At 44.5% G+C, this 13,646-nt stretch overlaps 1 protein-coding gene across 1 annotated transcript in view; it reads left to right on the top strand.

Moving 5' to 3' along the window:
• The first annotated feature begins 701 nt into the window (after window positions 1-701).
• SNRNP200 (small nuclear ribonucleoprotein U5 subunit 200) overlaps window positions 702-13,646 on the top strand; it is a 28,549-nt gene continuing 15,604 nt past the window's right edge. Inside the window, exons 1-17 of the mRNA XM_077773409.1 lie at window positions 702-853; window positions 1,334-1,497; window positions 3,968-4,139; window positions 4,820-5,012; window positions 5,497-5,552; window positions 6,480-6,578; window positions 6,957-7,109; window positions 7,219-7,318; window positions 7,500-7,636; window positions 8,224-8,307; window positions 8,405-8,578; window positions 8,870-9,007; window positions 9,233-9,388; window positions 9,935-10,105; window positions 11,604-11,797; window positions 11,998-12,121; window positions 13,370-13,519. Coding sequence (XP_077629535.1) covers window positions 809-853; window positions 1,334-1,497; window positions 3,968-4,139; window positions 4,820-5,012; window positions 5,497-5,552; window positions 6,480-6,578; window positions 6,957-7,109; window positions 7,219-7,318; window positions 7,500-7,636; window positions 8,224-8,307; window positions 8,405-8,578; window positions 8,870-9,007; window positions 9,233-9,388; window positions 9,935-10,105; window positions 11,604-11,797; window positions 11,998-12,121; window positions 13,370-13,519 — 2,310 coding nt within the window. The 5' untranslated portion in view covers window positions 702-808. The remainder of the gene's footprint in view (window positions 854-1,333; window positions 1,498-3,967; window positions 4,140-4,819; window positions 5,013-5,496; window positions 5,553-6,479; window positions 6,579-6,956; window positions 7,110-7,218; window positions 7,319-7,499; window positions 7,637-8,223; window positions 8,308-8,404; window positions 8,579-8,869; window positions 9,008-9,232; window positions 9,389-9,934; window positions 10,106-11,603; window positions 11,798-11,997; window positions 12,122-13,369; window positions 13,520-13,646) is intronic.

Here is a 13,646-nt window from a genome sequence, read left to right as displayed (position 1 = left end):
GGGGCATGGCTGGGGGACAATTCTTTCAATTGTTAAGTACATAATTGAAACTCAAAGTAAGATACCGAACTCACACACACACGGGTTTTTTTTCCCAATGTTTATTAATTTTTGAGACAGAGACAGAGCGTTAGCAGGTGAGAGGCAGAGAGACAAAGAGATACAGAATCTGAAGTAGGCTCCAGGCACTGAGCTGTCAGTACAGAGCCCAACGCGACGCGGGGCTCGAACTCACGAACTGAACGTGAGATCATGACCTGAGCATGCGAAGTCCGACGCCTAACCGACGTAGCCACCCAGGCGCGCCCCCTCCCGCACCTTAAGCCGCTGGCTGGGTTCTTCAGTTTCCTCAACCAGAAAAGCAGCTAATTATCCCCCCTCCTGCCAGTACAGCTTACAAAACAGTATCCAGAATCAGGAAGAAGTGGGTTTGAATAGGGGACTAGGCAGGCGTACGTTTCGCTCTGATGTGAGGAAGCCGACGGCCGGAGCCCTAGACTAGAAGCCTACGAAGGAGGCGGGGTGACGCCTATGAAGTAGGGGAGGGCGGGCGGAGGGGTGTGTCTTAAGTCCCAAGGGGTTGCGTCGGCCCCACCCAGAAGGCCACGGGTAAGTGCGCGCTATCGCCGGAGACACGCCCCACGCATACTTCCGGCGCGCGACCCGGAAGCGGAAAGGAGCCTGTCTCCGTGCCTGTCCTGTGCGTCAGTCCTGCGTCGTTGGGGCCGCACGGGAGAGCAGAGCGACGGCGTTTCAAAACGTGTGGTGAGGGGAGCCAAGCTCTGAGAGACCCCCGGCAGCCGCGGCCATGGCGGATGTGACCGCCCGTAGCCTGCAGTACGAGTACAAGGCGGTGCGTGTGGGCTCGGGGGAGGGCCCGGGCTAGCGAGCCCAGCGGGGGGCGGGAGGCAGGTCCGAAGGCCTGCAGGTGAACCGCGACAGCCGGGAGGAAATCAGACCCGGGCTGAGGTGGGGGTGCAGGACGACACGAATAGCCCCACTAGGATCTAGGGCGGGTGTGATGGGCTAAGAATTCTGCTAGGAGTGTTTGTTCCCTGTTCCCTCAGCTCTGTACCCGCCCCCTTCGGTATCCCCCACCCAGCGAACCCCGCAGTTTTCCCAGGGGTGGATTACTATGGGCAGTATTAGGAACAAGGATCGTTCCACTGAGTTGATCGCTCTTTCATCTTAAGGAAAACCACCTATTCCGACCGTGCGTTTCGGCACTCAGTTGCTTCAGTTCTTGCTAATTTTGATATCAGAATTGCATTCCTGTGGTACAAGAAGTGGCCCTCCTGGTGTCCGAGCTTCGATGATATTGTGATCTTTTCAGAACTCGAATCTCGTCCTTCAAGCTGACCGCTCTCTCATTGACCGGACCCGCCGGGATGAACCCACAGGAGAGGTGCTGTCCCTGGTGGGGAAGCTGGAGGGCACCCGGATGGGAGATAAGGCTCAGCGGACCAAACCACAGATGCAGGAGGAAAGAAGAGCCAAGTGAGTACCAAGGAGAAAATGATTTTTCTTCAGATGCAAAGTCTATCTTTGCTTGAGATTTGACCAACTTTTTTGCTGAAATGTTTGGTGCAAGATGAGAATTGGGGCATTAGAACAGCTTAGTGAAGGTAAAAACAGAACATGAGAGTTAAAAGAGTCTTTGGCCTCTATAAGTATACTTGAAGTGAGACAATTTTTAGATCTTTTTTTTAACGTATATGTTTCTGGTCCATAGAAAGATCTCAATTTTCTCAACGGTATTTTCAGGACCCTTGCTGTTCTCTGTCTCCGTAACTCTTTCTTCCATTATGAACTTCCTACCATTACTTCTTTCTTTTTGCTGTTGCCCACTTCCTACTTTTGTTGTTATAGACTGACGTTCAAGCATCCATAGTATGAAAGACCGGTTTTTTTGTTTCATTTTGGGGTGTGTGTGTGTGTTTTGTTTTTTTTACCTTTTGGGGAATATACATATATATCTGTATATATGTATATATATATGTATATATATACATATATACATATATACAGATATATATGTATATATATACGTATATACGTGTATATATGTGTATATACGTGTATATCTGTGTATATACGTGTATATATGTGTATATGTGTATATATGTATAAATAAAAATAAAAATAAATAGATATATATACACACACATATCTTATTGTATATTTTTGAGAGACGAAGTGTGTGTGTGTGCGTGCGTGCGTGCGTGCAAGCGGGAGAGGAGCAGAGAGAAAGGGAGGCAGGATCTGAAGTGGGCTGTACACTGATAGCAGAGAGCCCAATGTGGGGCTCAAACTCACAAACTGCAAGATCATGGCCTGAAGTTGGACGCTTAATCCACTGAGCCACCCAGGCACCCTGGGAGATATATTTCAAACCTTAAAAATAATTGAACTTTACTTCATCTTTATGTTAAAAAAATTTTTTTAAAACTTTATGTTTGAGAGACAGAGCCAGATTGTGAGCAGGGGAGGGACAGAGAGGGAGGGAGACACAGAATCTGAAGCAGGCTCCAGGTTCTGCACTGTCAGCTCGGAGCCCAGTGCAGGGCTCAAACTCATGAACCACGAGATCATGACCTGAGCCGAAGTCAGACGCCCAGCCAACTGAGCCACACAGGTGCTCCTCATCTTTATGTGTTCAAATCCCTGATCATCTCTGTCTGTTCCTTTTTAATGATGAAATTTCAATGATTTGGAGGCCAGTTTTGATAAGTTATATTTGTTTTTGTTTCGTAAGATTTTATTTTTGGGGTGCCTGGGTGGCTCAGTTGGTTAAGACTCTGACTTTTTTTTTAAATTTTTTTTAATGTTTGTTTATTTTTGTTTTTTTTAAGTAGCATATATTTTCTGAAGCAGGCTCCAGGCTCTGAGCTTTCAGCATAGAGCCTGATGGCAGGGCCCGAACTCACAAACCAGGAGATCATGACCTGAGCCAAAGTCAGATGCTTAATGGCCTGAGCCACCCAGATGCCTCAACCCTCTGACTCTTGATTTCAGCTCAGGTCATGATCTCAAGATTTCGTGAGTTGGAGCCCTACATCAGGCTCCATGCTGACAGCATGGAGTTGGCTTGGAATTCTCTCTCTCTCTCTCTCTCTCTCTCTCTCTCAATAAATAAAAAGAGAGAGAGATTTTATTTTTTGAGTACTCTGTTACACGCAACATGGGACCCGAACCCACAACCCCAAGTTCATGAGTTGCATGCTCTACCAACTGAGCCAGCCAGCCAGGCACCCCTTGATTAGTTATATTTGAAAGGAATAAATACATCATTGTTTCTTTACCTTGCAGAGTATGGCTCCCTTTCCAGGTTTGTTAGAATTTGTTGAGAATCAATAGTAGTAGATTCCTCTGGATCCTCAGTTTCTCTGGCTAGAAAAAGGAAAGGTATCTGAGGTGTGGCAAGTTGAAATTCAATTGTATAGTGTTGTTTATGCTAACTACCCAAAAAAGGTTGTTCTTTTTCAAATAAATGAAGAGCCTGTCTCATTGCAATGTTTAGTGTGTCTAGTGAGAGAATAACAGAGGATTCCCTTCTTGTTACTGTGTCCCATAAACATGGCCAAGTGGGACTCATTTGTTGAGGTACAGATTCATGTTTTTATTTTTTTTATTTTTTTTATTTTTTTAAATGTTTTATTTATTTCTAGGGGGGAGAGAGAGAGAGAGAGAGACAGCGTGAGCATGGGAGGGTCAGAGAGAGAGGGAGTCACAGACTGAAACAGGCTCCAGGCTCTAAGCTGGCAGTCAGCACAGAGCCCGACGCGGGGCTCGAACCCACGAACCGCGAGATCATGACCCAAGCGAAAGTCGGACGCTTAACCGACTAAGCCACCCAGGCGCCCCCAGATTCATGGTTTTAAATGTTACCTGTGTGCCATGAAGCTGAGGAGAGGAAGTTTTGCCTTTGTGGGGAGGTTCTGCCTCTTCAATATCATGTGTTCATTAGGCGGAGAAAGCGTGATGAGGACCGACATGACATTAACAAGATGAAGGGTTATACTCTGCTCTCGGAGGGCATCGATGAGATGGTGGGCATCATCTATAAGCCCAAGACTAAAGAGACCCGGGAGACCTATGAGGTGCTGCTCAGCTTCATCCAGGCTGCCCTTGGGGACCAGGTGAGGAAGCCAGAGGGTGAAGCCATGTTTTTGGAGAGGGAGAGAGTTGCAGCTGGGAAGCATCAGAATAGCCTTGATTGTGAATTTTCCTTCCTGTGGGCCATAGTTTGTGGAACTGGCTAATATTTACTGTTGTGGAATAGCACTTTACATGTCTTCTCTTTTTCAGTCCTCATATCAGCCTTATGATTGGGTCCTATTAATATTTATTTTTCATTTTACAGGTGAGAGATATAAGGCAAAGAATAGTTAAGTAATTTTCCCATGTGACAGAGGTAGTATTTTGCAGGGCAACCATAGGAGCCTGGGTATTCTATATCTGGAATCTGTGCTCTTCACCATTACATGTGTGTGATTAGTTTAAGGGGATCTTGGAATCTCAGAGGCTCTGGTGAGGATAAAGAATTACCAAAAGTTTGGTGGGTTAGAGGAGCACTGGGGAGCGCCTCTGCCACCTGCAGAAATGTGCCAGGCTGTCATGGAATCTGGGTCCTGCTTAAGACCAACCACCTAATCTTTTTAAAAACAGATGGGTCTTCCTTCAGTTGTGGCCTATAATGCAAGTAGTCAGAATCTGGTAGGCAAGTTTTAAAGAAGCATGGCTCTTTGCATCCTGTTGTCACATAGAGCTGATCAGTGACGTTCTAGGTCTTGTTCTAATTTTTTTTTTTAACCTCTAGCCACGTGATATCCTTTGTGGGGCAGCTGATGAAGTTCTAGCTGTTCTAAAGAATGAAAAGCTTCGCGACAAGGAAAGGAGAAAGGAGATTGACCTGCTGTTGGGTCAGACAGATGATACCAGATACCATGTGCTAGTGAACTTGGGCAAAAAGATCACAGACTATGGTGGAGACAAGGAAATCCAGAATATGGGTAAGTGAGTTTTTTATGTCCTTGTCTTATTAAATGATTGCTTTTGACTTCTAAATTTGATCTTCTAGCCTCAGTCATTAAAACCTTTGAACATGTCAGTGAGTTCTCATAACCTTTTTGGTGTTTGAGGAGTTGTGATTGATAAATCAGAATCCCTAGATTACAGCAGCCATTTCTTACTCTTAAGACCCTTTTGCATAGAACCTGGGGGAAAACTTGGGCAGAGCCTATGTAGGGTCAGGGGCCTGGTACACTCAGGTGGTTGAGCAGACAGTGCAGGGCTATATCCAGAACTGGCAGGTTGGAGAAGACCGCAGAGGTGGCAGTGTAGATGGCTCTCTTATTTTAAGTGTCTTAGTCTGTGGGTCCTGAGACTATAGATCTGTGCTGAGGACAGGCAAGTCAGGCAGGTGGGGAGGAATTAGTTCCGCAGTGCCTCATTTCACCAATTTGTTATTCTTTTTCTTATTCCTTATCATCACAGATGACAACATTGATGAGACATATGGTGTGAATGTTCAGTTTGAGTCTGATGAGGAGGTGAGTTGAGTGATAAGCAAACGGACCCAGTCTATTCTTGTTTTTTGAAATTGTTAAGGTTAAGAGGGGACCACTTCTGGTGTAAAGAAGCTCCCTAACTTAAGCCAGATAAATTTTATGTTGTTTGTTGTATGGGGTCGAACTCAGGCATTATATTATTTTGCTAAGAATTTGCTGTGGTTGTCTTTAGGGATTTATAAAGCAAATGTAAACTTATAAGTGTAAATATATAGTAATTTAAAATAAATAAGTGGATCAGCAAAAAGATAAAAAGTACAATGTGGACCTACGTTGAGGGCATACACCAGTGATTTGCTCCNACCGCGAGATCATGACCTAAGCGAAAGTCGGACGCTTAACCGACTAAGCCACCCAGGCGCCCCTGTGTCCTGCCAGTTTTAAAAGAATGCACATTTGCCCAAGAGCACGGGCATATTTTGTACATGTTTGTTATGCAGCAGCCACTGAGATTTACCACCTAATCAGAATTTCTTGGGGTGCCTGGGTGGCTTATTTAAGTTTCTGACTTTGGCTCAGGTCACTGAGCCATGAACTCAGGTTCATGAGTTTGAGCCCACATTGGGCTCCATGCTGGTGGTGCAGAGCCTTCTAGGGATTTTCCCTCTCTCTCTCTCTCTCTCTCTCAAAAAAATAAGGGAGGGAATGTAACAAAACTAAGGGGAGAAGCAGAAGAGAGTAGAAGCATCCAGTGAATCCATGCCAACTGGACTTAAGAGTCATGAGGTCATTCAGTTAAATGTGCTATGGAGTAAGGCTGACCCTGGCTCCAGTAAGCTATTGCTTCCCCCTGCCACCCCCAACTACTGCTCTAACCATGGATCCAATTTTAAGTGATTCATGGGAGAGGTTCTGTGGTGATGCCAGAGTTACCTCCAAATCATGAGTTGGGGTTGGCTGTTTCTGTAGGAAGGTGATGAAGATGTGTACGGGGAGGTTCGAGAAGAGGCGTCTGATGACGACATGGAAGGGGATGAGGCCGTGGTGCGCTGCACCCTTTCCGCTAATGTAAGTACAGTTTGTTCTTGCCTGTCGCTGCAAGGTCGGGGGATTTCTGGGTATAGCATTTGTTTCTCCTATGTAGGTCCTGCTATATATTACTTACCAAGCTACCCTTTTATAGGAGCCATAGTAAACATTCAGTGTCTTGATTTTCTTAAGATTTCAGTCGCTCATTTCTTTCCAAAGGCATGTGTTGATGCAATCTTAGTTTGGTATACCTTTGAACTCCGTATAGCAGAGTTGTTGTTTTTTTTTTGACCCTTACGGAAAGTCCTCAAAGGATGGTAGGCTCTGGGTGGCAGGCAGAACTTTGTTGCAGGATGATGAGAAAGCCGTTGGTGCAGACAGGCATGGTGTGAGCTAAGTGCCTGGTTACTTTTATAGCTTGTAGCCTCAGGGGAACTGATGAGTTCCAAGAAGAAGGATTTGCATCCTCGGGATATTGATGCATTTTGGCTACAGCGGCAGCTCAGTCGCTTCTATGATGATGCCATTGTGTCACAGAAGAAGGCAGATGAAGTGTTGGAGATTTTGAAGGTATGGCCACGATGTTGCTTTGTGTTCATCGTATGTATCTCAGCAGATGGGACAGTGGATGGAAGCAGATGGCTGCATCCTTAATCATGGTGTTACCTTCTCTCTGCAGACAGCCAGTGATGATCGGGAATGTGAGAACCAGCTGGTTCTGCTCCTTGGTTTTAACACTTTCGATTTTATTAAAGTGTTGCGACAGCACAGGATGATGAGTGAGTATATAGTGGTCCCTTCTGGAGCATGTACATGGTGTGTGTGCGTGTACGATGGAGGGCTCTGTTAATTTTCATCGCTTCAGTGCTTCTTTAATTTGCTTTCTCCCCCAAGGTTGAAGTTTGATTTTACCTTATCCCCTTCTTTTCACCATCCCTTTCTTCCTTTTGCTCTTGGCAGTTTTATACTGCACCTTACTGGCCAGTGCACAGAGTGAAGCGGAAAAGGAAAGGATCATGGGCAAGATGGAAGCTGATCCAGAGCTCTCCAAGTTCCTCTACCAGCTCCATGAGACCGAGAAGGAGGATCTGATCCGGGTAAGGGCTGCATTGGTTTATCTGTCTGATTCAGGAGCTAGACTGTTTGATTCGGAAAAGTGACATTAGTTAGAAGATTGTAGTGCAGCGCTGAATTCATATTAGAAGAGGGAGTTGAAGAAGTAATTTCTCTGAATTCTTTGACGTTTGTCACTGGTATAGATTAGAATCCACATATTCACATTGGTGTGGACGAGAGACTGTTGACTTCCTGTGGTCTTCACCAGCACCATGGGCCATTCACTCTTTGTTTACGCAATAAACCACGGTATCTACTGAAACACAGTGACAGAACACATATGCTGGTTGAACACAGGACACACACTTCTACCTTTAGGTTTAGCCCTTGATGCTGAATTGTTGAATGTCTGCTTTTGAAATTCCTGCGCTGTGCATTGCCCTCTAAAGCTATTTGCTTTCATCATTGTGGTAGTCCCCATGGCAAGTATCTGAACATAAAGGGCCATCTTTCTGTTTGGGTAATTACTGGTCAGCAGCTGTGAGTCAGGCTTAGTTAAGCAGGGATTTGAAGGGACTAGAACCTACAGTGGTGAACAATTATTGCTTTTTATCTTTCCCTGTCACAGGAGGAAAGGTCCCGGAGAGAGCGAGTACGTCAGTCCCGAATGGACACAGACCTGGAAACCATGGATCTGGATCAGGGTGGAGAGGTAAGTATCGGGTCATTTCCAAGGCTGTGCTGGATGGAAATCTTACTTGTTCACCTTCCTCACTTTGTTTTTATTCCTTCCCCCCGCCTATTCCCAGGCACTGGCTCCGCGCCAAGTTCTGGACTTGGAGGACCTGGTTTTTACCCAGGGGAGCCACTTTATGGCCAATAAACGTTGTCAGCTCCCTGATGGGTCCTTTCGTCGCCAGCGCAAGGGCTACGAAGAGGTGCACGTGCCTGCTCTGAAGCCCAAGCCCTTTGGTTCAGAAGAAGTGAGTGAATTGCTTGTCTCAGGTTGCTGCTTAGCTCCCTTCCAATATGGATTTCAACCCATTGGCCAAAATGTGGCCTTGTGTCATAGACGGTTTATCCCAGAAATGGAAGTTGCTTCAGAGTTTCCTGTTTTGATTTTGAGCCCAGGGGACAATATTGAATCTCTGGTCTGGCCTTTGGTGGACAGTTACTCAGGGGGAGTGCTAGGAAATGCAATCCTGGCCATCCTGCAAAACAGCCTCCTCAAGGGTGCTGCCAGTGTGACATGTGTGGCTTTTCTTCCCTTCTAGCAACTGCTTCCAGTGGAGAAGCTGCCAAAGTATGCTCAGGCTGGATTTGAGGGCTTCAAAACGCTTAATCGGATCCAGAGTAAACTCTACCGTGCTGCCCTGGAGACAGATGAGAATCTGCTGCTGTGCGCCCCTACTGTAAGCACTGCCCTGGCTGCTTTGTTCCTGTGGGGAGTCCTGTATATTTTTGGTGGCAAGGTTGTTCATCCTCATCCAAATCCTCCCCCAGTTCTTTTTTGTTTGATGGGAAAGATGTTAAATGGTAGGATAAAAATCTCAGGAGGTGCTCTGGTGTGTTTTGGTGATAAGCCTGCAGAAGTGAGGGCAGGTAAACAGGCCTTCTCATCTTTGACTCTGTCTTAGGGTGCGGGTAAGACCAACGTGGCCCTGATGTGTATGCTTCGAGAGATAGGGAAACACATTAACATGGATGGCACTATCAACGTGGATGACTTCAAGATCATCTATATCGCTCCTATGAGGTCTCTGGTGCAGGAGATGGTGGGCAGTTTCGGAAAGGTAAGGGGGTAGAAAGGTACTGGGAACAGGTCTAGTGCATCACTGCTGGAGTGGGGCATCTCTGGAATGCCTTGTATGGTGTTTCTCTTCCACTTCAACGTGGAGCTTGACCCAGGTCCAGAGTATTTTTGAAGCAAGAATGTCCTGGGCCTGTCTTGGACTTTTGTGTGGATGTAGCATTTTTCTGTTACTGTCTCCAAGGCAGTTTTCTGCTTGGAGAAATCCAAGTTATCCATGTTATCCATGTACATTACTGAAGAATTTATGAAACACTCACAGGATATAATTGATAATAGACCTAGTGGTGGTATTATAGGTCCTATTATCTATAAGTTTCCATTTCTCCATCAGTGTGCAGATGTTCCAGAGATTTTTTGCTTCATTTGCCTGAAGTATTATTTTAGAAGTATGTGTTTGTGTGATTGATCTAGTTCATTTGATAGTTCCCTGTTGTGTCAATACCTCCTTTTAGTACCCTACGTTCAGACTTCCCAGATAAAAGCCGCCTTCAAACATTCTTGCCTGACATGCCTCTCTTCCACCTAGCGCTTGGCGACCTATGGCATCACTGTTGCAGAACTGACTGGTGACCACCAGCTGTGCAAGGAGGAGATCAGTGCCACTCAGATCATCGTCTGCACCCCCGAGAAGTGGGACATCATTACCCGCAAGGGTGGGGAACGCACCTACACCCAGCTTGTGCGGCTCATCATTCTGGTGAGCCGGGAATGCTTGAGCACATAGAGACCAGGCCTGGTCAAGGAGGATTTGCTGGGTTTTAACGGTGTTTCTTTAGTGCTTTCCTCCAGTCACTAGCCTTTATGATGACAGCTGTTGTCAGTATTGCTGTTACCATTAAATGAGAATCTGCCCCTAGTTGAAAGATTTCTGAGGAGGTGCATGGTGTTTGCTATGTTGTTCTTTATGTGTCTTTTATGTCTAAAATGTTTTGAAATATATGTAAACAGACAAAACAAATTGTGTCCTCTTCCCAGGAGGGCTTTATAAATAAATAATCTGTTCTCACCGGGAATGAGGAAGGAATCAGGATATTGTGTTCCAAATATACAGAGAGCACCCAGAGAAGAATGACTTCTTGAGTCTGATGGTAGTTTCTGTAAGTTGTCTGGGAAAGCAGAAAGGAGACCTCATATGCTGATTTTCGTATTCTAGGGCAGGGTGTGGCAGTCTGCGGCTACTGGATGTTGTTTTAGCGGAATACAGCCATACTCATTTATTTGTATATTGTTACAGCTGCTTTTGTGCTTTAGTGACAGAATTGAGTACAATTGACTCTTGAACCACACAGGCTTGAACTGCATGGGTCCATTTAGGATTTTTATTCAGTAAATACAGTATGTTACTATAAATGAATTTTTTTATAATTCTAATAACCTTTTTTTAGCTTACGTTACTGTAAGAATACAGTATATAACACTGTACAAAATATGCATTAATCAACTACTTATGTTATTGGTAAGGCTTCTGGTAAACAGTAGGCTCTTGGTAGTTAAGTTTTGGAGGAGTCAAAAGTTACAAGTGGATTCTCGACTGTGTGGTGCATCCCTAACCCCTATGTTGTACAAGGGTCAGCTCTGTTTGTAACAGATACTGTATGTCCCACAAGCTTAAAATACTGATTGGCCCTTTATGAAGTTTGCCAGCCCTGCTTTAGTGCTACCCAAAGTCGTTAGAAGTGCAGAGTCCCTGATCTCATCCCACATCTACTGAAACATAATCTAGATTTTAGTAAGATGCCCTGGTACATGCTGAAATTCAAGAAGCACTGCCCTAGGCTACGTGAACTCATCATTTGATGCATGATATCTTTTGCAGGTACAGAGTAGTAAGAATGACTGACCAGAGGGGAAGCCTTATTTGATATAAATAAAGTTTGCTGAGAAGCTTCATTTTTAGTAAAAAAAAAAATTAATCTTCGACTGAAGTTATAATGAACTCATTTATCTGAAGTATCAGGTTTTCTTACCATAAAGCATTAGGTTTCACTAAACTAGCAAAGCAACTTGGTGGTCAGAGCATGTGCTTTCCTGGGGTATTTCGTAGTGAATATTGTCTCACCCGCTGGGTTTCTCTTGCTTGGGGTCCCTTCTTTATTTGGCATAGGAGTTATGTACTGTAGGATGGGGCTATTCTTAGGAAAGAGGGCTACATTTTTCTAGCTGTAGGAATAATTCGCCACCCCCTCATTCCTTAGGATGAGATCCATCTTCTCCATGATGACAGAGGTCCTGTCTTGGAAGCTTTGGTGGCCAGGGCCATCCGAAACATTGAGATGACCCAAGAGGATGTCCGACTCATTGGTCTTAGTGCCACCCTTCCCAACTATGAAGATGTGGCTACCTTTCTGCGTGTAGATCCTGCCAAGGGCCTCTTCTACTTTGACAACAGGTATAAGAAAGACAGAGATTAGGGTGACCTTGCTGATGCCCTTCCCCCTTTCAAGCTCTTTTGGTTTGGGTATTAGAAGCATTTTTGGGTTTTGATGTGGTGTGAATACAGAAAAGAATGTCCTTTCCATTGAAAACAACTGTGTATTTCCTCAATATTTTGTGCCAAAAGTCTCATTTATCTAACTCTTGAATTTCTAGCTTCCGCCCAGTGCCTCTGGAACAGACTTATGTAGGTATCACAGAGAAAAAAGCCATCAAGCGTTTCCAGATCATGAACGAAATAGTCTATGAGAAGATCATGGAACATGCTGGAAAAAATCAGGTTTGTCCATGGTTTGCTATTAAACTCTGTTCTTTTGCATTTCTGACTTATATAAAGAGAGATCATACAGATCATCAATATTAGGAATGAAATTGGATATTACCGTAGAACCTGTAGCCATTGAAAGGATAATAAAGGAAAGCTGTGAATAACTTTATGCATAAATTTGACAACCTAGAAAAAATAATGGGCCAATTCCTAAAAAGTTACTAACTACCAAAACTCAGCCTAAATGAAAATGATAACCCGAATAGTCTCATAACCTTTAAGGAAATTGAATTTGTAATTTTGAAACTCCCAAAAAAGAAATCCCCAGGTGTGGATAATCAGTCTGTCTCTCTACATTATCAGGGGTTCTTCCATAAAAGACTTGGCTGGCTTATAGTAAAAATAAAGATGAAAATTAAAAACTAGTGAAAGAGGGCATTTTACTAGAAAATATATAATTTATTAATTGAACACCATTTGGTCATACTAACCGAGACAGAAAACAAGAAAAAGTGACAGGGTGTGTATATACTTTTATCTGATAAAAAGAAAACAAAAACATGAATTTAGATGAAGAGACAATCCTCCCTCCCTCCCTTCCTCCCTTCCTTCCATTTTAAGAGAGCATAGAGAAAGAGAATCCCAAGTTGGCTCCACACTGCCAGCACAGAGCCCAGCATAGAGTTCGAACTCAAAAAACTGAGAATCATGACCTGAGCTGAAAGCAATAGTTAGACGCTTAACCGACTAAGCCACTCAGGTGCCCCAAGACAAATCTTTTTTTGGCACTAGATACTTGGAGGATTTTATTTCCTACCAAATGGTACCAGCCTATACTGAGACTTCTAATTCCTTTTATAAAGGCTTGTGCCTATCACTTAATACAGTATTTCAGCTGTTATTTTGCAGGCACATTTCTTCAGGTGACTTAGAATCCTGTCAGGTACCTGAACACAGATTTGCAGTGGAGATTTTTGAATTTCCATCTGTGTTATTATTTAAGCGTGGTTTTTTAAAGATAGAATGCTAAGAGTTAACTTAGTTTCCCAGCTACAGGATTCCAGCACCTTACTTTGTAGCTTTATTCACATAGGGTCTTACGGATTTCTGAATCAGTATACATTACTGCCATTGCTCTTCTCGGGATTTCTGGTCTCATAATGGTGTAGCCTTTGCTTCATGCTGCTGGTGCCGTGGGGCCAGAGGAGTGACAGTGGTAGCTGTGTCCCTTGACTGTGCCAAACCATGGTTTCTCCTTAGGTGCTCGTGTTTGTCCACTCCCGGAAGGAGACTGGGAAGACGGCTAGGGCCATCCGGGACATGTGCCTGGAGAAGGACACGCTGGGTCTGTTTTTGAGAGAGGGCTCAGCTTCCACAGAAGTCCTTCGGACAGAAGCTGAGCAGTGCAAGGTGAGGAGAGAGGCCCAATTCTCTTGTTTCCTGCCTGGTAACTGGTTCAATCTGAGGTAGTCCAGACAGTCCTTGATTGCATTGTGGTGCTGTTTCACACAGGTTAAGCTTGGTTGTCTGGGTCTGG

Source organism: Crocuta crocuta, unplaced genomic scaffold (genome assembly GCF_008692635.1).
Source record: "Crocuta crocuta isolate KB4526 unplaced genomic scaffold, BGI_CrCroc_1.0 scaffold67, whole genome shotgun sequence".
In the NCBI taxonomy this organism is placed as follows: Eukaryota; Metazoa; Chordata; class Mammalia; order Carnivora; family Hyaenidae; genus Crocuta; species Crocuta crocuta.
The sequence above is the reverse complement of the archived record's forward strand: the minus strand, read 5'-3'. Positions and strand labels throughout refer to the sequence as shown.